Source organism: Oryctolagus cuniculus, chromosome 10 (genome assembly GCF_964237555.1).
Source record: "Oryctolagus cuniculus chromosome 10, mOryCun1.1, whole genome shotgun sequence".
Taxonomy (NCBI): domain Eukaryota; kingdom Metazoa; phylum Chordata; class Mammalia; order Lagomorpha; family Leporidae; genus Oryctolagus; species Oryctolagus cuniculus.
In genome coordinates, this window is record NC_091441.1 from 31,059,572 (window position 1) to 31,083,721 (window position 24,150).

Below are 24,150 nucleotides of genomic sequence, written 5' to 3' on the forward strand. Positions count from 1 at the left end.
CATGTGTGCTGGTTTGAGTCCTGGCTGCTCCACTACCAATCCAGCTCTCTGCTGTGGCCTGGGAAAGCAGTGGAGGATGGCCCAAGTCCTTGGGGCCCTGTTCCTGTGTGGGAGACCCAGAAGAAGCTCTTAGCTCCTGACTTCAGATCGCACAGCTCCAACCATTGCAGCCAGTTGGGGAATGAAGCAGTGGATGGAAGACTCTGACTCTCTCTCTCTCTCTCTCTCTCTCTCCCTCTTTCCCTCTCCCTCTCTCTCTCTCTCCCCCTCTCTCTGCCTCTCCTTCCCTCTGTGTGTAACTCTTTCATACAAATAAATAAATTTAAAAAACACTTTGATGTTTTTGGTTTTAATTTTACATGCTATTTTCAAATCTTTTCCCAGTTATTCTTTTCATATATTTCTATTCTGAGTATATATAGTTTTCTGTATTTTTATTCTTATATCATTTTAATTTTCACTTAGTAATGCACACTGAAGATTCCTCCATGTCTTTTCATGGCCTGATAGCTTATTACTTTTTATCATGGAATCATATTCCATTTTACAGATTTACCACGTTTCATCTTTTACCTATTGAAGGATATCTTGGTTGCTTGAAAAGTTTTTCATTTATTCTCATTTAAAAATGTTTTTAAAATCTCAGATTCCTAGGCAGTAACTCTGGAGAGCCTACCTCTGCAAGCTTAGGATAAAGCCTGTGTGGCTCTGTGGCTTTAAAAGCTCCCCAGATAATCCTGATGCACAGTCAGGTACATGCAAACTCCTGCTTGGACTTGGAATTCTTTTCTAAGGCAATTCCAGCCTTCTGTGCAGGACTCCCTCTTGCTGACCTCACTCAGATAGAAACATTTACCTGCCTGCACACCTACACGTGCACACATACACATATGCTCACTAACACACACAGTGTGCACTCACACACGCAGCCCTTCTCCTTTACTGATGAGAGGCACCTCTTCTTCTCTCTTGACCATACCTGACGCAGGCAGGTAAGAAGACCCTGGAAGGGTGTCACAGCTTCTGGACGGTGGACTGTGCCCCTCTGCAGACAGCCAGGCCAGGCCAAACAGACAAACGGACCCACAGCCCTCTCCCTCTGACTGTAGGACTAGGCTTCTGGCAAACCCACCTTCTTGTACTTGTGGGGGAAGGTGAACCTCTCAATGGTGTTCTGTACAGCTCCCCGAGTCACGTTTCCCAACCTGTCCTCGAGCTGAAGTAGCTCCTGCAAACAGCAAAATACGGACGTGTGTACTGAGCAAATGCACAAACACACAATAAAGACGAGGGGCCCTGGAAGATGCCAGCAGGAAGAATTTCTCTGAGGCTGGAAGGCTGCAGTATCTCTACACATGCCCTCTTCTGATTTCCTACATTTACCCCTGGGGCTTCTGCCACCCATGTCCTACCCACCAGCAGGAGGAGGGGAGACAGGATGATGAACCATCACGTCATCTCCATCTACAAGGTGGTGCCCGACAAAGCAACATACCTCGTAGCTCTCCCGCACGGCAGAGGTGTGTCTGCTGGGATTTAGTCCCTGGAGAGCAAGGAAGTGAAGCTGAGGGTAAGGGTAGTTTCGAATTTCATGGACGACCTGTTGGAGGGAGAAAGTGCTTTGGATAGGGCAAGGATTCCAGGCTGCTGGGTGAGCCACGCATGCAACTCCTCCTCCCACAACCAGCAGCCAGCACGCCCTGAGATGCTGCAGGCAGAGGGGCGTCTTTCCTGCTCTCGTGTCCCCTGCTCCTTATCTAGAGCCAAGCCTGGGGGGCAGGCATTTAGCTCAGTGTGTAAGATGCTAGTCAGGACGCCCACGTTCCCCATTGGAGTGTGTCGGTTCCATATCCGACTCCAACTGCCGACCCCAGCATCCTGCTCTGTCTGGCTCCCAGCTTGCACCCATCCTAGTTCTGGCCATTGCAGGCATTTGGAGAGTGAACCAGTAGACAGGAGGCTTCTCTCTCTCTCTCTCTCTCTCTCTCACTCAAATAGATAAAATTGTTTTAATGAGGTAAAATTGGACACTTACTTCATGGCAGCCCCTGTTCTAAGCCCATCACATGACTGACTGAATTATCTTGCTTGATCTAAAATGCAGGTGCAATTTCTATCCCATTTGGCTGATGGAGTAAGTGAGGCACAGACAGATTAGGGAATTGGCTGAGTTATGTGACCTAGAGACAGAAGTAGGCAGCTGGGCGCAGAATCTCTCTCTTTAACCCCTACGCTGCACTGCCCCACTGAGCAGCAAGGCCATTAAGGACTTGGGCCAGGGCCAGGGTGAATTTAAGGGGGCACTGAATAATTGAAATAAGTCATATTATAAAGCAGTATTCTTTAAAAGTCAAAATGAATGCCAAAAACGTCCACACTGAGCACAGTATCAGTATCTGAAACAAACTCTGGCCTGTGCTTGTGTGGGCCTGCCTCCGGCACCTCTCCTGATCCTGGCTTTCAGAGGGGCCAAGGTTTCCATCCTAGCCCCTTAAGCTACCACATGTCCCAGGCCCAGTTACTTAATCTCTCTATGCCTCAGTTTGCTAATCTGTATAATGGGGATAATACCCTTTCCTGTAAAGTTACTGAAAGAATGAAATGACCTCATCTATGTGAAGCATTTAGATCAGTGCCCCGTGTGTGGTACACACTCAACAAATGTCTGCTTCTTTAATTCGTAGCAGGTGGTGCTTCACACACCAACCATGGAACCCTAAGCCCCTTATTATACAAACAAGGAGACGGTGTGGGGGGCCAGCGGTTAAACAACAGGGACAACGTTAGGGAGGGTGGACCGATGCTCTAGAGCAGCAAAGCAGAGTGTCTGGAAATAAGATTTCCAATCGGGCTTTTGCTGCTTTAATGGACCTTCTTCATTCCATGTGGCCGGCAATGCAGGAGCCCAAAGGCCCCCACACCCAACCTGGTCCTGGGGAGGTGCTCACTCCAAGAAATCTGCTGAAGGAAGTCATCGGAGGTACAAGAACCGCCCTCCCCGACGCAGCCCCGAGCCTCTCCCGCACCGAGACCACACTGGCCACACTGCACGTTCCAGCCCAACACCCTTCCCTTGCACTTGCTGAGGGGAGGGGAGCCGGGTGGTCTGCCCAGGAGCCAGGACACAGGGGATCTGGGACACAAGACAGCCGGGGGTCCCAGGGCAGAGGGAAGCCGCAGGCCTCAGCCCACCTGGGGCACCAGTGGGCAGCAGGGGAGTGGGCTTCCTGGCAGAGCCCTGTCACTCACCATCTGCGTGGAGGAGGAGTTTCTGGGGAAGTGGTGCATTCGAGGAGTTGCCAGGTAATGCTGATAGTGCTGAGGGATGGGCCGCACCTGGAACTGAGCAGGACTCAAGCCGGCGTCCACACTGAGATCCCTGCAGGGACAAGCCATGGTGAACCATGGGGATGGGCCGCTACGGCCTGACAGGCTGGAAGACCCAGCCTGGCCCACCCGCACCCCTCCCAACCCCACTTCTAAAAGCACTGGAAAACTTCCACTTCAACATTCATGGGTTATATCGTAGAGGAGCAAATGGCTCATTTCACATCCAGGGAGAAAGTATGCAAGGTGAGATCGAAACATCCTATCAAACTGAGCTATCAAAACTCCGCTGGAGCAGGTGCAGCGCCGTGGCGCACTGTGGTTGCCACCTGCAACGTCGGCATCCTGTATCGGAGCTCTGGCTTGGGTCCTGGCCATGCCACTTTGTGGGGAGCAACTCGGACTAGACTGTTACTGGAATTAAGACTTATTCTATGCATCTGCTCTCCCACAATATGGCGCTGAGAAGGGAGTAACAACTTCTACGCAGCTGCCTCTCGCCAACTTGAGTGATGACCTGCAGGAGCTGATCCTGCTCCTGATTGGAGGAGAGCAGCGTACTCGGCGTGTGGGTAGCAGAGTTGGGATTGGTGGAAGAGGACTATAAAGGAGGAGAGAGACAACATGCACCAGGAACATCTATCTGAAGGAACACCTGAGGAACATCTGAGCAGCCTCCGAGAGAACCGGCCGGCGGTGTGCCGCTCCCCCGCGGAAGTGGGGAAAGTGGCAGGGGGAACCGCCCTTCCACGGAGATGGAAGGGACAGTAGCCAACCCGGGAAGAACCAGCAGCAAACCCGGGGAGGGCCGAGCAGACGAAAGAACAATGCAGGGTCCTGTGTCGTTCCTCCACGAAGAGGGGGAGCGACACCACTTCTGATCCAGCTCCCTGCTAACGCGCCTGAGAAAGCAGCGGAGGATGAACCAAGTGTCTGGGCCCCTGCAACTCATGTGGGAGACCCAGATGGGGTCCCCGGCTCCTGGCTTCAGCCTGGCCCAGCCCCAGCCATTGCAGCCATTCGAGGAATGAACCAGTAATGGAGGAACCACCGTGGAGAGGAACCACCGTGGAGGGGCTCCCAGCGGGCGGTTAGGACAGCGTGCCATCAATAGTCAGCGTTCCATCGCTGGAATGCAAAAACAGGCGCGAATGCACGGGCGTGAAATGACGCTGGGGAAAGTGATCCTTTCAGAAGAATGCGGGGAAACCACACTTCATTTCCAAAACTAGTAAATAAAGGGAAAGAACCAAACATTTATCTTGCCGCTCCTTTATTAACTGCACTTCAGTGTAACTAGATGGTTGATGAGGGGAAGTTTCTCTCTACAAAGGTTTCCCAGCTAATAAATGAAGGCGGAATGACTGAATTATTTGTCAGCAATTTGCAGTCCCTGAGGAAATAAAGGACCTAGGCAAAGATCATCAATCGATGCCAACCTCACAAAAGGAGACAGCCGGGCACCGCGTGCCTTCCGGTAGAAGGACACACCACCACCTCTGGAGGATTTTCACCGAGAATCCACGCTGAACCCGAGGGTGGGCACTGCAGTACAGTGGGCTAACCCCCGCCTGGGACACACGCATCCCACACCAGAGCGCCTGGGCCCAGTCCTGCCAGCTTCTCATCCAGCTTCCCACCAGTACCCACGCCGGGAGGCAGTAGATAAAGGCTCAAGTACTTGGGTCCCTGCTACCCACCCTGGAGACCTGAATGGAGTTTTTGGTTCTTGGCTTTGGTCTAGCCTAGTCCCAGCTGTTGTGGGCATCTGGGGAGCAAATAAGCAAATGGAAGATTCTCTTTCTTTCTCTCTGCCTCTCTCTCTCTCTTTTTCCCTCCCTCGCTCTCTCTTTCTCTCTGCCTTTCAAACAAAAATAAATAGATTTTTAAAAGGAGTTCAGCCTGAATCTGTTCAACCTTTGATCTAAGTGCCAATGTATAGGGAGCAGAGTTAACCCAGGGAGCATCTTAAATGATGCCACCAGAGTAAGACAAAATCCAGATAAAAGAAGTTGCTACAGGAAAAGCAGCCTGCTTTCTTCAACGAATACACTTATTAAAATAGAAATTAAAGGAATTTCTGCCTCCAGCTGTGATGGGGTAACAGGAATTAGATTTACTCTCCCACTGCAAGCCCCCAGAACACAGAACAGCATGTATGAAACACCTGTTTTCAGACATTGTGTCATAAGCAGTACAGAGCTGTGATTCCTGGGAGAAGGGAGACATGAGGTGAGCACACAACCACCCCCCGCCCCTGGGATTTTGGCATAAAGATGCATTCTAGAAGGAGCAGGAAGGGGATCCGCAGAGCACGGTGGTCTCCACCACTTGAGGGCTTGTTTCAAGGAGGCTGAGGGTTCTGTAAGTTGTGCTGCAGCGTTTTGAAGAGGAGGGAGGCGCACAGACTGAGAGCTCCAGAGATCTGCATCCGGGGCTCCCTGGGTCTTTACTGAATGCAAGACAAACGTGCAGGGGATGAAACTCCGCCAGGCGGAGGGAGCCACGAGCAACTGAGGGCTCGAGAAGGGTGCCCAGATGTTAGACAGGTTTGGGGGTTGGGACGCATTGGCATCCCAAGAAAGCAGCATGGAGAGTCCTTGGTGGTCGCTCAGGGCCTTGAGTAGAGACCCCGGAAGAAGCTTTTGAACCTTGATTAGGGAAGGAACAGGGTGACATTGTCCTAGCGATGTTACAGACCCTCTGAAAGGACAGGCCTGGAAAGATCACACGGAGCTGCAAGTGCTGCTTGCCCAAAACAGCCCAGCTTTGTCGAGATCAGGGCTGGGAACCTTTCCTCTCCCAAGGGCTGCTTGGATGTTGACAACATCTTTTGCGGGCCACACAAAATTATCGACTTACAAATCAGCCTGTTGTGGATGTACTGAATTTTGAGTTCCATCTGTGGTTGCCTTGGCAAAGCCAAACCACATGATTTCCTGGCCCGGAGGCTGGACGGTTCCTGCCCATGCTACATGAATCTGACAAACCTAACTACTCAACAAAGTCTGATTCATGATGTCCATCATTTAATGAAGGATTACGGGACAAGCCAAGAAAGAGAATGATATTTCCCTTAATCAGGTGAAAAGTCAAATAGTAGAAACACCTCAAGAAACAGACATGACAGGAATGGTGGAATTAGCAGAAAAGGATGCTAAAATAGCTATTATAATCATGCTCAAGAATGAAAGGGAAATCACAAATGGAAGAGACTTTTAGAATGACGCCAATGGAACCTCTGGAGATGAAAAATGCAATGTCCGAAATAGAAAATTCATGGCATTGGATTAGCAGCACAGTAGATTTTACAGAAAAAAAAAAATCAGTGGGAGGCAGCAAGTGATGGCTCTTTTCCTTGGGGCCTGCCACCCACGTGGGAGACCCAGATTGGGTTCCTGGTCCCTGGCTTTGGCCTGTTTCAGGCATTTGGGGAGAGAACCAGTGGATGGACGAGCTCTCTCTGCCTGTCTCTCTTTCTCTTTCTGTTTTTCAAATAAAATTAAAATAGATAAATAAATAACTTTAAAGCCACCCCAAGGTACACACTAATCAAATTCATGAATAATAAGGATTTAAAAAGGGCTCATTAGACACAGAAGAACATTGCAAAGAACATAGAAACAAAGCAAGCCAGAAAATACCGGAACACCGTCTTTACTGCTGAGGGGAAAACTGTCAATTTATAAGTCCGTGCTGAACACATGTATCTTTCAGAATGAAGGTGAAATAAAGACTTTTTCAGACAACGCAAAGTTGAGAGAAAGTGCTGCCAGCACTTGGAATGTTAAAAGAAGCTCATCAGATGGAGGAAAGAGAACACTAGATAGAAACTTAGATCCACTCAAAGGAAGAAATAGTGCCAGAAGTGATGGCTATGTGGGAACAGAAAAGATTCCTTTTCCCCATTAAAGAAACTCTTTGAAGTTTAATTAATTGTTTGAAGTGGAAATTGGCAAACTTTCTCTGTAAAGATCAGATACTAAATATTTTATGCTTTAAAGCCATACAATTTCTGTCCTAACAACTTGAATATTCCTTGTAGTAAAAAGGCAATCATAAACAATATGGAAACAAAGAGGTGTGGCTGTGTTCCAATAAAACTTTATTTACAAGAACAAGGAGCAGACCAGATTTGGCCCACAGGCCAGAGTTTGCTGGTTTAAAGCAGAAATGAAAGCAATTTTTTGTGATCATTATAACATAAGTAGAGGTAAAATCTACAAAATGAATAGCAAAAATGGGAGAGAGATTATGAAAATGCACTGGTCTAGTAGTTTTACATAACAAAGTGGCAGGATTCTATTTTAGGGTTAAGTGTGATAAACTAAATACGTGTATTATAAGCCTCGTGTATTTACAAAATAAAATGTCTGCAATGATTATTACATCAATATATAATCCTGAAAACACTGAACTGATCCAAAAGAAAAAAGTAATTTCTTTAAAAATGAGACCAATGGAAAACAAAGAGCAAGATGGTGTGTTTAATATAAACCATATGGAGAATTACATTAAATGAAAATAACTGAAGCACCCCCAAGTAGCAAAGTTGGACAGCTGGGAAGCAAGAGTCAATGATATGCATTCTGTAAAAGAATCTAATTTCAAATATATAGAGAGAGATGGGCTGTAAATAAAGGAAGAAAAAGACACAATATGCTAAGAACAAAGGAGACAACACAACTTTCCAGACCAATATTAGAAGAGGGGACATCACTACAGATTCTACAGATGCTAAAAACAATAAGGAAATATTGTAAACACCTTTATGTCAATAAATCCAGTGGAATGGGAAAATTCCTTGAAAGACATAAATTACCAAAACTAACTCATATAGCTAGGAAAAGCCTGAAGAGTATTCCATTTTAAAGAAATTAAGTTTGTAATTTGAAACTTGTCATGCCAAGAAATCTCCAGGCCCAGATGGCTTCCCCTAGTGGATTCTCTGAGACATTAAGATGAGAAAAAGATGTCAATCCTGTACAAACTCTTAGAAAACAGAGTAGAAAGTACCTGCCAACTCATTTAATGAAGCAAACATTGCACTGATTAAAAAAAGACAAAGACATTTCAAGGGAAAAAAATAAAGCCCCAAATGATAGATCATTATCACCCAGGAACAATGATGCAAAAGTCCTTAACAAAATTTCAGCCATTTAAATCCAATAACGAGACAAGTGACAAATCAACCAGTCACAATGTAGGAACTTTATTTGGATCTCCATTGGTACAAACCGTACCAATCAGAGAAATTTGAACATTGATTGGATATTTGATTATATTAGAATAGTTTTTAATATTCTTCAGGTTTAATAGTGATACCGTAGTAAGGATTTGCACAAGAAGAGAAAATATCTCTCGAGATACATAGTGTAATATTTACAGATGAAATGACAGGATATCTGGATGTGTTTCCAAATAATAGCAAGGAAAGTCACGTCCGTGAACTCCAAGCTAAATAGGCACACACCTGCAGAAAGGCACAAGAAACAAAGAGCATGCGAATGCCTGACAGACAGCACCGCAGGCAGTGTGCTGAGTAGGTCCACACCGGAACTGGGCCCCAGCCAGCAGGACATCGCTTCCTCTTGGATGAGAAAGCCCGGTCTGGCCCTGGAAGCACCCAGACAAAGGCCAGAGTCTCAGATGGGACAACCTCAGATCCTGCAGGGGCAGAAGGGCAGGAGGCACTGAGACTTTGAGACTGGCCCGCCTCATCTCGCTTCAGGCAGACTTGGACCATTAATTGTCCATGCTGAGCCTGGCCCCTCACATCCCCCTCTCATCGTCTCATCAGAAAAGTCCTCCCTGCACACAGGATCCCCCAAGAATTCTAGATGGGGGGGGGGGGGCTGCGCTGTGGCGTAGCAGGTGAAGCCCTCGCCTGCAGTGCCAGCATCCCATATGGGCGCTGGTTTGAGTTCCTGCTGCTCCACTTCCGATCCAGCTCTCTGCTATGGCCTGGGATAGCAGTGGAAGATAGGCCAAGTCTTTAGGCCCCTGTACTTATGTGGGAGACCTGGAAGAAGTTCCTGGCTCCTGGCTACGGATCGGTTCAGCTCCGGCTGTTGAGGCCATTTCAGAAGTGAACCAGCAGATGGAAAACTCTCTCTCTCTCTTTGCCTCTGCCTCTCAGTAACTCTGCCTTTAAATAAATAAATAAATCTTTAAAAAAGAAAATAATTCTAGGTCAGACTTGTGCCAAGAAGACATTTGTCCCTGGAAGCACTCCCTCGCTTTTCTGCTATTGCCACAGGCCTGTGGGCATCTGACTGGGGTTTTGGGATGGGGTGTGAGAGTTCATAGGAGTAGCCCCGGGCCTAAAGCCACAGGGCTCACCCAGATTTGTGCTCTGGGGATGCCTTGTGGCCCTTGTCTCAGAGTGTACTTTTTGGTATTAGCACCTAAACAGCAAACTGAACTTGATTTTCCAGTGCAATGTTCTTGCATGTGATATGGTCTGGCTACTACACAGACCAAGTTCTCCCTCAAGTTTTTCCCAGAGAGCCGGACCGCAAAGTGCCAGCACCACTTGGGGGCGACTCTAGACTCAGGGAGCCCTGGAGGCTCAAGATCAAGGTCAGGTTATCAGGCATGGGCCAGCAGGAAGGGAGCTTGGGATGTATCCCCAAGGCCCGCTGCTTCCACACACTCTCAGGCCAGGAGGCCCAGCTGAGAGAAGCTCTTGGAAGGGTAAAGAGGAAAGGCCAGGGCACCTCAGCCCCAGGCTGGCCAAGGATCTGCAGCCAGACTCCCAGAATGACCTCGGGCAGAATTAGGGACCTCCAAGGAGTCTCTAAAGTAAGGTGAGGGGATGGGGGATGGGGAGGGTGCTGCAGAGCAGCCCCTCCTCCAATGCACTTCCTGTCACCAGGCTGCCCATCTCCTGGTGGAAGAGGCTATCTGGAGAGGAGGGCTTGGGTGCAGCGATGGTGACCACAATTACAAAATCGAAAGCCCTCGTCCCCGCTTCGCTGGCCCTTGCTGGAACAGAGCTAATGGCAGGAGGGGAGACACTGTCACCTCCTGCTCCGGCAGTGGCTTCCTATGTGGAAAGTGGGGACAGGACAGCAGAAAGGGCAGGGGGCGGGACTCCCATGAGACTCATGGCCTCATTCTTTAGGTTTCTTGGGGCCAGCAGGGCCAGGAACACAGAGGGCTTGAAATGAGGGAGAAGCGGGAGGAAGTCTGGCTACATGAAGAAAGCCGGAGACAGGGCTAGCCCGGGCACTACCGTGTCTCCAGGACGGTTCCGCCTGGGTCGCCTCGTTGGGCCTGTGTGTGTGTGTTCAAAGCCCTCAGCCACATGTGGGGCTCTGGGTGCTCCGTGCCCGATGAACTGAATTAGATGGAATTGACTTGACTGCTGAGGGACAGAATTTAATCCAAACTGCAATTAAATCTTCCTAATTTGAATCTGCTAATTAGAAAAGGCTGGGCTCAAGTTGGCAGTGGTGCAATTTATCTTTTAAGGGGTTGTGTAGATTAACGGGGAGGGTGTCTGAGCACGGGCAGGGGCTGGAAGCAATGGGACACTCTGTCCGTACCTGGAGGCACCCGACCTAGCATTCATGGGGGAGATCTTTTTTCCCATTTTCTAAAAAGCATTTTTGATCTAAAGGTTGCAAGAACAGCATAAAGAATTCCTAGATGCACTGCACTCAGATTCCCTAAACGTCACCATTTTACTATCTCACTGCATTTGTTTCATCCCCACATAATAACAAATACACACATGCATACATGCCTATTCACACCCACGCACACATACAAACAGATCTGCATACATGGATGCGTGTGTGCATACACATGTGGTGCACAGTTATACAATGCACATACGTACACACCCCGTGATGTAGACACACACATGCAAACAGACACAGATAGCTTTTTCCCTTGAGCTCTCTGAAAAGAAGCCGCAGGCATAATGCTCTTTCTCTCCATCCACTTAGTCACCTGCACACCACTTAAAGGACTGTGGGGTTCTGATTAGACCCTAGTGAGATCCACCGAACCAGAGAGCTGGTGGGACCAGCTCTGTGAAACCAGCAACCCTGCATCGCAGGATGACAAGTGCCTCTGTCCCCAGTAAGGGCATCGTAAGAGGACTTCACAGGGCCCTTTGCCCACAAAGGTGCATCAACCATATGTTCAACAGAACCCTCTCACCTGTTTGTCACCAGTGTTTACCTCCAACCCATCTGGGTTCTTCAGGCACAATGGGAACTGTGTGTTTACCCCAACCACCCACCCCTGGCATGCCCTGGTGCTTCCCTGTGGATCCCTCAAGAAACACTCCCTCCAGGAAGCCTTCTCTGATCACTCTGGTTCCTGGGCTTTCTCCTTTCTGCTCTTCCCCTCCCTAACCCAGGAACCACTGGTCCATCGCCCTCATTGAGCTGGAGAAATGTTTTGTGTCACTGTCTCACTCTCCCTTCTGCAAGGCCATGAACACTGAGCCCTGGGCTGCGCACATGATGCTGCCGAATTATGTTTGAGCCGATCGCTGGAACCAGGCCAGGCGAAGCCAACTGGGCCTGAGAGTGGCTAACAGTAGGGACAGGCTGGGGGCTGAGGACCAGGTGGCCGACGTCAAGGTAAAGCAAACCAGGGGCTCCGTGGATCCGGCGCCCTTCCTCCCCCAGGGACCCCGATGACTCACCAGTCAGTGCCTTCAGCCAGATACCTGGGCTGAGGCGTCTGCAGTTGGTGGCTGAAGTCGAAGCTGGGGTGGAGGCGGTGGGGGTGGACAGACACGCGCTCCTGACTCCGCCTACGGAGAGGAAGGAGGGCCCACCATGTCAGGGGCTGCCTGGGTGAGCCCCGCTCCCGGGAGCTCTGAGCACCCCCAGCCAACCCCAGGAAGCTCCACTCCCGCAGACCCCAGCCCCCTCCCCCGACACTGAACCCACAGCCCACCCGGCACACTCCAAAGCAGTGCCGCAGACTGCAGCAGGCGGCAACCCAGACCTGGCCACTGTCTGTGGCTGGCCGTGGCAGCGAGGTCTTTCCCGAGGTATGTCTGCTGCAGGTGTGTCACCTGGCCCCAGCCAGGCTCTGCTCCTGCCCTGCCCTCCTCCTCCTGTCCCTCTCTGTCCTAGGTGGTTCATCTTCAAGACACACAGCTCCTACAGTGTGTCCTGCAGTGTGTCCACCTCTGGGCATGTCCTCTCTCCTGCCACGCTCTTCTCTTCCTCTTTTTCACACTCTCAGCAGCTTTCACGCCCCACATCAAAGCCCGCCTCCTCCAGGAAGAGCTCCCTGAACACCCCAAATAAAGGTATGCTCTCCTCCCTCTGACCTCCTACAGCCCTCAGCTCCTGTCCCAGGCACCAACCTCCACAAAACCATGGACACTCAGGGCCCTAGAGCACCCTTGGGGTCCCTGATACCTTGTCAGGTGGTGGGAGAGGTCCAAACCATCTCCCGTACAGTACTAGGTGGTTATTTGCCTCTCCACTCGCCTCATCTCGCAGGTGGGCAGCGGGGATTTCGCGTGCCCTGTGGTTCTGGAAGACTCAGTGTGGAAGCAGACACAGCAGAGTGACCTTCTGTGAAGCCGTGTAGTAGAGAGAGCTGGAAATATGCTTTTTTAGAAAAAGCCTTGCAGGGCTGGTGCTATGGCATGGCGGACAAAGCCGCTACCCCCAGTGCCGGCATCCCATATGGGCAATGGTTTGAGTCCCAGCTGCTCCACTTCCAATCCAGCTCTCTGCTGTGGCCTGGGACAGCAGTAGAAGATGGCCCAAATGCTGGGCCCCTGCACCCGCATGAGAGACCCGGAAGAAGCTCCTGGCTCCTGGCTTCAAATAGGTGCAGATCCAGCCATTGTGGCCAATTGAGGAGTGAACCAGCGGATGAAAGCCCTCTCTCTCTCTCTCTCTCTCTCTCTCTGCTTCTCCTTCTCTCTGTGTGTAACTCTGACTTTCAAATAAATACATCAATCTTTAAAAAAAGCCTCACCCCTCACTAAATTTATATTAGTTATTTCTCATGAATTAGATTACCGGTGCTAACATATAGTGAGCTTGCTATTTCTTAATGAATTGATGATACTTTGAAATTTCTCGGGAGTAATTTCTCATATGGCTCACATCCATCATCACAGCCCACAGAAACAGAATCTCTCTGTGGTCTTCATTGATTTTGGAAGACTCAAAGGCTCCCAAAACCAAGAAGTCTGAGACTCACTGGTCTTGTCCAACTCTTGCCCTCGACAGTTGAGGCTCAGAGAGGCGTTGAGAGTTGCCCAGGGTCCCCCAGCTGCCCAGGGTCCCCCTCTGGTGACTGCTACTTTTACTCTCCCTGTGCTTCTTTGAGCAGGGCTGGCACCAGTCACCTCCTTTCTTTGGGGGCCCCGGGCAATAGAATCAGGCGGTCACGAAGCTGCAGGGGACAGGAGGGGTCCCCTAGTGAAAACTCCTTCCATGCAAAAGTCCACTGTGAACATTGTGGACCACAGTTCCTCAGCTGAGCCTGCGTGTGGGTGATGTGATGTGGACGCATCTTCGAGGGGGCTGCAATGGGTCAGGACAGCGCTCCCTGTCTGTAACAAACGGGTCCAATGGAGGCGAAAAGCACCTCTTGAGAGGACCCTCTGGGTGAGTACTGGTCCAGCCTGACCAGAGTAGAAGCCAGGCGTCCTGGCCCGCGGCCCTGCCCCTTCCTGGGCTCCGGCCCCGCCCCTGCTCCTCCCCCCACCCCCGCATCAGCCGCAGGCTGCACCCACCTGGGGTGCGAGACGAGCCTGCGGTGCTGGGCTTCCAGGAGCTGCTGCTGCAGGAGGTATTGCTGGTGCAGGGCCTGAGGTAGGAAGGAGGGACCTGTGACGTCCTGGAACTGCAGGGTGGGCAGCGGGGTCAGCGACTGGTGCAGGGCGCCGCTGTGCTGGTGGGCCGGGGCCATGTGGGCGCTGAGGCCCGGCTGCGGCTGCACGGGGTGGGCCAGCGGGAAGTCGGCGGTGAGCGGCTGCGGCTGCGGGGGCCCCAGGTGGAAGTGGCGGCAGGAGGTAGCGTGAGGATGCTGAGACCTTTGAAAGGGGGCACCTGCGGGGCAAGGACAGAGAAGGCTGGGTGAGGACCCGCGCCCCGTGCCAACCGCGCTCTGAACTGCGCTGAGGCCGTGGCCAGCCGGACCCCACCCACAGGAAGTCTTCATGTGCCGAGAGAAGGCAGCGGAAGTCGTTTAGCATGCAGTTTTAAGAAAAAAAAATCACACAAAACATTTTTTAAAAAATCAAATAACTTATTGTACTATCATAATTTATTTAAAAGCAGACATAGCCAGGTATAAGCTGGGCTCAAGCTACATTTAATTCAGGCCGCCGTACTTTCCTAAATGCAATTGAACTCATAACAAGAAAGCCTTCTCTGTAAGCAAAGATCCAGCCCCAGACCTTGGCGGGGGAGTTCTCTGATGAGTGCAGAAAGCAGAGCCCGCGCTGAAGAAGGATGTACGGAGCACATTCAGTGCCAGGTGTGCTGGTCCCCAACAGGAGGCCAAAGAATAAAGGAAGATAAGCAGACGAGATGCAGGGAACGGAAGTGACAACAGCAGGCAAGCGATGACAGGAGACTCCGGGCAGGTGGAAAGCAGAGGGAGGAGTTAGGAGAGCTGAGAACTGGGAAACCAAGCTCCCTGCACAGGGCGGGAAAGGCCAGGCCAGGGGCTGGAACCTGAGAGGAGGGAGACTGGCCGCGGGGGGGGGGGGGGGGGGGGGGATGTGTGGCGGTTATGCCCAGGGCTCCTCCCCTTCCCCAAGCTTGGCAGTGATTGTCCCTCCCAGAGAGGCCCCCATGGGGGATGTGCCAGGAGACAAAAACAGGCGGGTTAATCAAGAGCCTGGGTGTGAGGCCGGCGCCACAGCTCAATAGGCTAATCCTCCGCCTAGCGGTGCCAGCACACCGGGTTCTAGTCCCAGTCGGGGGCACCAGATTCTGTCCCGGTTGCCCCTCTTCCAGGCCAGCCCTCTGCTGTGGCCCGGGAGTGCAGTGGAGGATGGCCCAAGTACTTGGGCCCTGCACCCCATGGGAGACCAGGAGAAGCACCTGGCTCCTGCCATTGGATCAGCGCAGTGCACCAGCCGCAGCGTGGCAGCCATTGGAGGGTGAACCAACGGCAAAAGGAAAACCTTTCTCTCTGTCTCTTTCTCTCACTGTCCACTCTGCCTGTAAAAAAAAAAAAAAAGAGCCTGGGTGTGGAACTTTGGAAGCCACCGTCTTCTGCCACTTGATTCCAAAAACACTGTCTCCAGTGTGTGTCCCTGCCCTGCCTGCTCCACAGCCCCAGCCTAGAGACTGGGGGGAGCTCTTCAAAGGACCAGCTGTGGCTCTAGGAAGAGAGCTGCATGTCCTTCGGGTTGGGCACACACCAAGAAAATGGCCAGCATTGAAGCAATGTCCATTGTCACACGTGCACCCAGAGCTCTGGCCCACACTTCAACACGAACACACAACCCCAGGGGACAAGTCTCTCAGGGAGGGTTACAATGTGAAAAGACATGGAACAGGGACCAGATTTTTAAGAAAACCCAGAGGAGGAGAGACAACACAAGGATGAGAAAAATAAACTTCAAAGCACTTTAATTAATATCCTCAAAGAAATAAGGTGTTGGATATGTGAAACAGCAGAAAGCTCTTTTAAAAGGAGCCATGAGGGGTTGGTGTGGTGCAGTGGGTTAAGCCACTGCTGGCATCCCATATCAGAGCACTGGAATCCCAGCTGCTCTGCTTCTAATCCAGCTTCCTGCTAATGCACCTGGGAAGGCAGCAGAGGATGACCAAGTCCTTGGCCCCTGCCTCCCACATGGGAGATCCTGGTGGAGTTCCAGGCTCCTGGTTTTAGCATGGCCCAAGTCCAGCTATTGCAGGCACTTGGGGGACTGAACCAGCAGATGGAAGATCTTTCCCTCTCTCATGAAATGAATAAATATTTTTTTAAAAAAGGAACAATAGGGGCTGGTGCTGTGGCTTTCCCTTATGGGCGCCAGTTCATGTTCTGGCTGCTCCTCTTCTGATCCAGCTCTCTGCTGTGGCCTGGGAAAGCAGTGGAAGATGGCTCAAGTGCTTGGGCCTCTGCACCCACGTGGGAGACCTGGAAGAAGCTCCTGGCTCCTGGCTTCAGATTGACACAGCTCCGGCTGTTGCAGCCAATTGGGGAGTGAACCAGTGGATGGAAGACCTCTCTCTCTCTGTAATTCTACCTTTCAAAATTAACAAATCTTTAAAATAAAAAAGAACAATGAGAAAATAAGAAAGAGAGCTCTTGGAAATTAAAAGCACACAGGTGCGATCTCAAATTCAACAGCAGGGTTGAAGGCAGAGCTGGAGCCATTTCCCAGGGAGCAGGATGAGAAGACAGGAAATGAGAAAAAGAAGAGAAAAGATGCAGACATGGAAGGATCCGGTCAGACGAGGCCACCGGTGAGAGAGAGAGAGAGAATGGAGGAACAACAGGAGGGAAACTATAGGAAAAGATTGTGCAGGTGTCCATCAGCATTGAAGTTCTGCATAGCTACACAGACAGGACCCTGGAGTGCCCAGCAAAAGATGGGGGCAAAAACCCCACCCCCAGGCACCTCCCTGTGCAAGTCCGAGCAGGCAGCTAGACAATTCCAGCACCTTCCTGAGAGAAAGCCAACAGATCACATCCAAAGGGTCAGAAATCAGAACAGCGTGAGATTGTTCAAAAGCAACACTGGAAGCTCAAAGACTAGGAGTGATGCCCTCCAAGGCACTGAGAACACTGGAAACTCAAAAACTAGGAGTGACGCCCTCCAAGGCACTGAGAGGGGAGAATGATTTTCAATCTGGACTTCCATGCCCAGGCAAACTTTGAATCAAGTGTGATGGTAGAATAAAACCGTTTTCAAACAAGCTTGGGTCTCAAAGGAATCAGCCAAGAATGAGGAGCAGTTGACATAGGCGCTGCACCCAAAGAGGTGGGGGATTCCCAAGCACCCAACTCTGCAGCGACTTTGGCAGAGGAAAGAGCTGTAGGAAGATGAGAGAAGTGGCAGACAGAAATGACTTCCCAGGAAGGGAATGGGGCAAAAGGGGGAATTGGAAAGACTGAACTCCCACTGTCCACTGGCATTATAATGTGAGCCATTTAGGTCCTGCTAAATTTTCTGGTAGACACAGGTGAAATTAATTGAAATACCTGAATTCTGTAACTCAGTATATCAGGAATGGTATATGTCAGCAGCTACTCCACATAAAAGATCATTGACTGATATTCCTTTTTTCATGCTAACTCTTCTATATCTGGTGGATATCTTGTGCTTAAACACATCTCAGCATAGACCAGCCACATTCCCCGTTAGCAGCTTCCATGTTGGACAACACAGCTCTAAAGAAGAAAAGCCAACTGCACGCACAGAGCAAGCTTTGTGCCAAGTCCCCTGGTTGATCTGCCTTCAAAGGGGAAGCTCACCGCTGCTTATTGGTGAAATCCAAAACCCGTCACCTCCTAGCACAGCCCCGCTGTCCTTTCTCCCACTGACACCATCAAGCCACCCACAGGAGTCTGCTTGAAACCAGACACCCACGTGCATTCCCACAGGGGCCTTTGCTGCCTTCTCCCCAGCTGCTTTCCCCGTCTTCGAAGGCCTGTGTCACCTCTCAGCTCCTCCAGAAATGCCCCCGCTGCCCACCAGCCCCAGGGCTGGCCTCCTCCTCTGAGCTCCGCAGAACACCTTTCTCTCTTCCACGCACTCGGCACCTGGCGGTGGCTACCTTGAGCTGTCTCTTCACACTCATCGCCCCACCTGGCTGAGCTCCGTGCCTCTGCTGTTTTTCCAGACACCCCCCCCCCACACACACACACACACACACACTCCTCGCTTGGAGCTGGCATTGCAGTAAATACCTGGGTATGTGACTGTTGGTGGGAGGGAGGAAGAAACAGGGGCTCAGAGGGACCCAAGTACTGAGGCTGGCTGACCGCCCACTTGTTTGCACTTGAGTAGGAAAGAGAGTGGCACGTAGAGCCCAGGTGACCTCTGAGATTTCGTGCTGCATTGTGGCAGGTATGGGGCAGGTGGCACTGATCAGTTCCTTCCTCCTGCCCCAGGGTGCCCGCTGTGCCCAGGGGAGCCTGTAGGTGACACGACACAGGTCCCCTCGCCAGGAGGGGCAGCAAGAGAAAGGTGGACAAAAGTGTCTCTCTGTCCCCTGACGTCCCAGGCAATGTCTACCCACAAAAGTCCTTTGACTTCTGGTCTGGCACTCTGCAGCCCTGCTCATCCCCACTCCCAGAGTGGCCCACAGTTTTATCACACTGCTCAGAAGGGAGCTGAAGCCCAGAGATACCCACCCTGGGCCCCCTGGGCCTCTCCTCAGCCCCACCAGGGGGATTCCAAAAGGCCCTGGGAAGTGGGATTCAAAGAGAAGTTTATTTTGGTGCCCACAGAATTCTTTGGGAATCCGTGTATAGGGAAGGATCTTCAAAGCATTCAGGGACAAAATGCGTGTTAGGAAAAAGCTATTCATGGATTTCAATGTTTTGCACCAAAATCAACTTGGGTGTTAATTCCTCAAAGGGCCTTGGGGCCTCAGGTGGGCTCTGTGTCACATCAAGGAACCGGCTAATAGCTGCTGTGTTTGGGATCCGAGCCCAGCGAAGTGGAGCTCCCGGGGAGAGTGTGTGGCTTGTGATGAGGGAAGGCTGACCAGCGCCGGCGCTCCTGTCAGTAGACAGCCTGCAGTTCTCCCGCCAGAGTCCCTCCTCCGGTTAAAACATCATCTCCAGGCGCCTCTGCCTATGCTCTGCATCTCTCACAGCTCCCCAGGGCCACGACACCATCGTGGAAAGATTCATCATGCACTAACTCGTAGTTCCAGGGAGCGGGGAAGAAGATGCTCCCGGAAACAAACCAAGTACTTCATGCAACAAACTTCTCAGTGTAAAACTCAAATTAGTTTCAGAAGGAAAAAAAAAAAGAACATGCATCTAAGAATGCTAGAAACTGATGCCGAGGATTAGGGATTAGTGCCTCCTGGGAGTTGGCTGGGAGCAGGATCTAAGGCTGGGGCTGGGGCCTGAGCAAGGTGGGCATAGGGCTGGGGGTGGGAGGCCCAGGTCTAGCCCCGCACAGCTGGCACAGGGCGAGTCTGCAGGTACGGGGCTCACCTGGTACCCACCTGGCACACACAGACACACAACAGGTGTTCCACAAATACCTGGGGCTGGTGGCCGCTTCATTGCCTTGTGGGCAAGGAGCGGGATGAGGTTGGCAGCAAGGAAGTGGGTGGGTGGGAAGATGGCAGGAACCACACAGCCCCGTGGCAGGGGGTGGGAAGAGGGAAGAGGGAGAGGCTGAGAATGCAGGACCGAGGGCTGGGGGAGGCTGGGAGCCCTGGGTCTCCAAAGGGTCACGGGCTTGCCTCGAACACTTGTCTGCCAAGGGACAGTGTGCAGATTTGAACCTGGTTGTGCCCCAACAGCCAAATGTTGATGGGAGGGAGGGGATAGGGCACAGGGAGTGGGACACTTGGGAAAGCCAGGGCTGGCCCTGAGGGACTGCTGTGGCTGACTTGTCCATGTCCTCACCCCGCCCCCACCCGATGTCCATGCTGAATCAAAACCCCAGGATGATGGGACCAGGAGGTGGACTTGAGGGTGATTCGACCAGGGGCAGAGCATGCGTGAACAGCCTTGATCCTATAAGAGAGACCCCAGGCAGGACACAGCTGGATGGCACAGAGGCCCCCTGACCCTCAGTCGGCCGAGGCCTTGACCTTGGACTTTGCAGCCTGCAGACCCATGAGTGCTAAGTGTCTGCTGTTTGTAAGCCAGCCCGGCTCTGGTGTCTGCTCACGGCAGCCGCGATGGTTCAACACCGGAGGCTTCCCGAGATGGGGAGGGGTCTGGAAATGGAGACACTGAGGACACACCAGACACAGGCTGGGGTCTCCTCTGCTGTCAGAGCTGGGCAGGAGCAGAGAAAGGTGTGGCCCAGGTGACAGAATGGCAGAGACCATGAGGCCTGCAGAGGCTGCCCCAGAGAAGGCCGGGCTCCTGAGCTGGAGGCCCTGACACACACAGACACACACACACACACACTGCGCTGGGGGGAAGTGGCCTGTCATCATGTCATCATCAAGATGCCAGGCCTGGGTCCTGTGGCACAGCAGGTTAAGCCACCTCCGGCGATGCTGGTATCACTTGTTCAAGCCCCTACTGCTCCACTTCCAATCCAGCTCCCTGCTAACGCACCTGGCAAAGCAGCAGAGGATGGCTCAAGTGTGTGGGGCCCCTGCCACCCATGTGGGAGACCCGGATGGAGTTTTAGGTTCCTGCCTTCAGCCTGACCCAGCCCTGATCATTGCAGTCATTTGGGGGGAGTCAACCAGTGGATAGAAGACCTCTCTCTTCCTCTCTCTGTAACCCTGTCTTTCAAATAAACAAATCTTTAAACAAGTAAATAGATACATAAGCTGCCAGGCCTGCGAGACAGCGGCTTCAAGCTCAGACTGGGAGGGCTTGGAAAGGGACAATAGGCAGCATGGCCGGGCAGCCTGCCCCAGGGGGGCCTCAGGCCCAGGCCTGCCTCCAGTGCTCCCGGCACACTCGCCAGCAGCCGGGGCCAGGCCTGCCCTACACCTCCAGGGAGCTGCGAATGGGAGCCAGACCCTCCTGGCTTCCAGGGAAGGCAGACCAGGTCTCAGGGTGTCCCTTGGGGCAGAGCAGAAGGCAGGGGGAGGGGAGGGGTGGGGTGGGAGGAGTCAGAGGAAGGGGAGGCAGCAGGGCTCAGTGAGGAAGAAGGGCCAGGCCAGACCTCTGTGTTCGCTCCTTTGTGGGGAGCCCGGCCAGCCACAGGAAAGCAGCCTTTTGGAACTGGATGTCTGCTCCCAGGGGCACTGAGGAAGCCCCACCTCCAAGGGGCGCCAGGGCTGCAGCCAGGAGGGCGAGACAGGACCCCCTCCCCCGCCCTGCCCCAGCCACCATGCGCTCCCACACTGACACCTGATCCTACACACATGCTGACATCTCTCTGCTGGCAGAGGCTTCAAGTGGCTCCAGCCCCTCATCTTCTTCACAGGGAAACTGTTTGTGAACTGCATGTTGTGACTGCCCCCAGGGTCCCACAGCCAGACAGGCCAGGTCCCTGTCCCCTGCTCCCAGTGGCCGAGGAGATAAGCATTAAGTGCGGCACCACCACACCCAGCTCCGGAAGTGGGCAGGCACCCAGGAGAGGTGACACAGACCAGTACTGACCTTCGAAGTGCTGCTTCCAAACGTGCCATGTTCAGGTTCCTAAAGTAAGGTTCTGAGCAAGCCGTCCCCTGCCCCTCTCCCTCTCACTGCCCTGGTGGCCTCCCTCTCATCCGTCCCACACCTTGCACGTCTGCACCTGCCCATGGCGGGTCCCTGGCCCCAGCATCGCCACCGCCCCTCGCGGGCTGTCACATCCCCTCCACCCTTGACTGCCCTGGGCACATGTTAACCGCTTTTGGAACCAAGTCCATCTGAAGCGGATGAAATTCCACCTCCCACTTGATGTGTGGCATTAGCCTATTACATTTGGCATTTCATTTGTGTACAAATTTTATCTCCTAGAATAAGCTGTGAAGTGCGTGTTCTCAGGGAAAGTCCATGTGGCAAACGTTCTTTGTTCTTAGGAGGGGCTTAAAAACAATCCAAGGGAGGATCGGGAGTGGGAGAATGGGGGGAAGGAGGAGAGGAGAGGGGAGGGGGAGATGGGGTGAGAGGAGAGGAGGACGGCAGGAAGGAGTGGGGGAAGGGAGGGGGAGGAAGAAAGGCCTTCGTTATCTTAGACAAGCTAAGTATTAAATTATTTGCTAGTAAGGAGATTGAGTTCTTGAGAGCATCATCAAATATTCAAGCTCACCGAGGCTCAGAGACTGTGAAGGAAGCCTTCATTCTATCCCCCCAGGACAGGCGCTCCACGATGGCTTGACCAAGGGCACTGCAGTAGTGATGGCGGAGTCGCAACTGGAGGCCAGGCCTCCTGGGCCCCAGCGTGCTCCCCACTGCCAGGCCTGTCACGAGCCCCTGCTACTCCTTCACCCATACATGGCCACACATGGTCCTCCTGGAGAGAGCCCACTGCCTCAGGGGGTGCTGGGTGGGAATGCCAAGTCACGGCACTGGGGGACCCCTCCCCCGACAAGGAATAAGCCCGTTCCTGCCCCAGGAAGTAGCCACGAAGCAGCGAGGCAGCCGCCACTGGTATCAGGGGAGCGTTACTGACTCTCATCTGTGTCGGTGTGGTGGGCGGCCACAGTGAGTGACAGTGGACAGCCACGGTGAGCGACAGTGGACAGCCACGGTGAGCGACAGTGAACAGCCACGGTGAATGAGCTTGCTTGGCACAGTCTGGTTTGCCTCAGGCCCCTCCCTGCTCTAGGAACAAGTCAAGGAGGTGCCCCAGCTTTAAGACTGGGCTAAGGAGGGGCTGGTGCTGTGGCGTGGCAGGTAAAGCTGCCTCCTGCAGTGCCGACATCCCATGTGGGCACCAGTTCCAGTCCCAGCTGCTCCTCTTCCGATCCAGCTCTCTGCTATGGCCTGGGAAAGCAGTAGAAGATGGCCCAAGTCCTTGGGCCCCTGTGCCCATGCAGGAGACTTGGAGAAAGCTCCTGGCTCTTGGCTTTGGATCAGCCCTGCTCCAGCTCTTGCAGCCATTTGGGGAGTGAACCAGCAGATGGAAGACCTCTCTTCTCTCTCTCTGCCTCTCTCCTTCTCTCTGCCTCTGTTACTCTGCCTTTCAAATAAATAAATAAATCTTTAAAAAAAAAAAAAAAGTGGGCCGAGTTGCCTCCAACCCGCCGGGGGCTACTGTGGTGAGACAAACCCTGCAGAGCCGGGGGAAATGCCTACTTGAGAGGCTGTGCGTCTTGTGTTCCACGGGGTTAACCTACGAGAAGAAAGGACGAAACTTCCGGGTCCTGGAACCAATCAGGGACACCTTGGGACAGATGCTGGCAACCTGGCTGCTGGTGATGGGGAGTGGGCTGTGGGGGAACCTGAGTCTGTGACATGAGGGACAGCCGGGGAGGCTGGGAAGAGCGGAGGGGACCAGGGACAGGCTCCACGTTCTCCTCCACAGGGCCCCGAGGAGCCTCCCCTTCCCTCTGGCCCCATACAGCTCAGAATTCCACCCACCCCCCACCCCCCGCCCCCGTCACACCATGGCCCACGCTGCCCTCTGCAACCTGGGAGCCGCTGAGGCCCCTGGGATAAAGGGTGTGCCCTTTGTGCTTCATTCAGAAGGCTCAGGGAAGGGATACAGGAAGGGTGGGGTAGGGATGCACTGGGGGGGTCTTGAATGGCAGAACTGGGGCCCCGGGATGCACTTCATGAGCTAACTGGCAGGCTACAGACCTGGCAGATCAGAGAGGAAGGAATGGAAACTGGGCCGCCCAGAGCCTAGCTTTCTGGGCTTTTCTTCCTGCTTTCCTTACCTCCTCCTGCTAAGTCCGTTTAACCTCTTTTGCACCAAGAGGCCTAGTCCCTGGCTTGGGTGTGGACTGCCACACCTGCCTGCCTTCCTGTCTCTCTGTATTTTGGTTTCATCCAGCAGAGGACATGCAGGCCTATGCAAGACAGGATAGGCACAATGAGGTCCCTTACAGCCTGGAGCCCCTTTACCAGGCTTCCTCAGGGCCAGTCTCTGATCTTTGGTGAAAAACCCAAAGTCCTCCAAGGAGCTGAATTTCAGCTCTCAGAACTCTGATGGGAGGGGGCTTGCACCCTGAGGAAGTCTCCTTGCCCATGGGCCTGAACCAATCAAGCAGCCAACGAAGGGCTGATGTTTAGCCACCATTGCCCGCGTGGACCAGGAGTGGGAGAAGTCAC

At 52.7% G+C, this 24,150-nt stretch overlaps 1 protein-coding gene across 1 annotated transcript in view; it reads right to left on the reverse strand.

The window, feature by feature from the left end:
• ARK2C (arkadia (RNF111) C-terminal like ring finger ubiquitin ligase 2C) overlaps positions 1-24,150 on the reverse strand; it is a 109,879-nt gene that overhangs the window by 8,306 nt on the left and 77,423 nt on the right. Inside the window, exons 2-6 of the mRNA XM_002713515.5 lie at positions 14,060-14,375; positions 11,993-12,103; positions 3,250-3,379; positions 1,496-1,600; positions 1,133-1,228 (exon numbers count right to left, since the gene is read on the reverse strand). Of these exons, the coding sequence (XP_002713561.1) occupies positions 1,133-1,228; positions 1,496-1,600; positions 3,250-3,379; positions 11,993-12,103; positions 14,060-14,375 (758 nt within the window). The remainder of the gene's footprint in view (positions 1-1,132; positions 1,229-1,495; positions 1,601-3,249; positions 3,380-11,992; positions 12,104-14,059; positions 14,376-24,150) is intronic.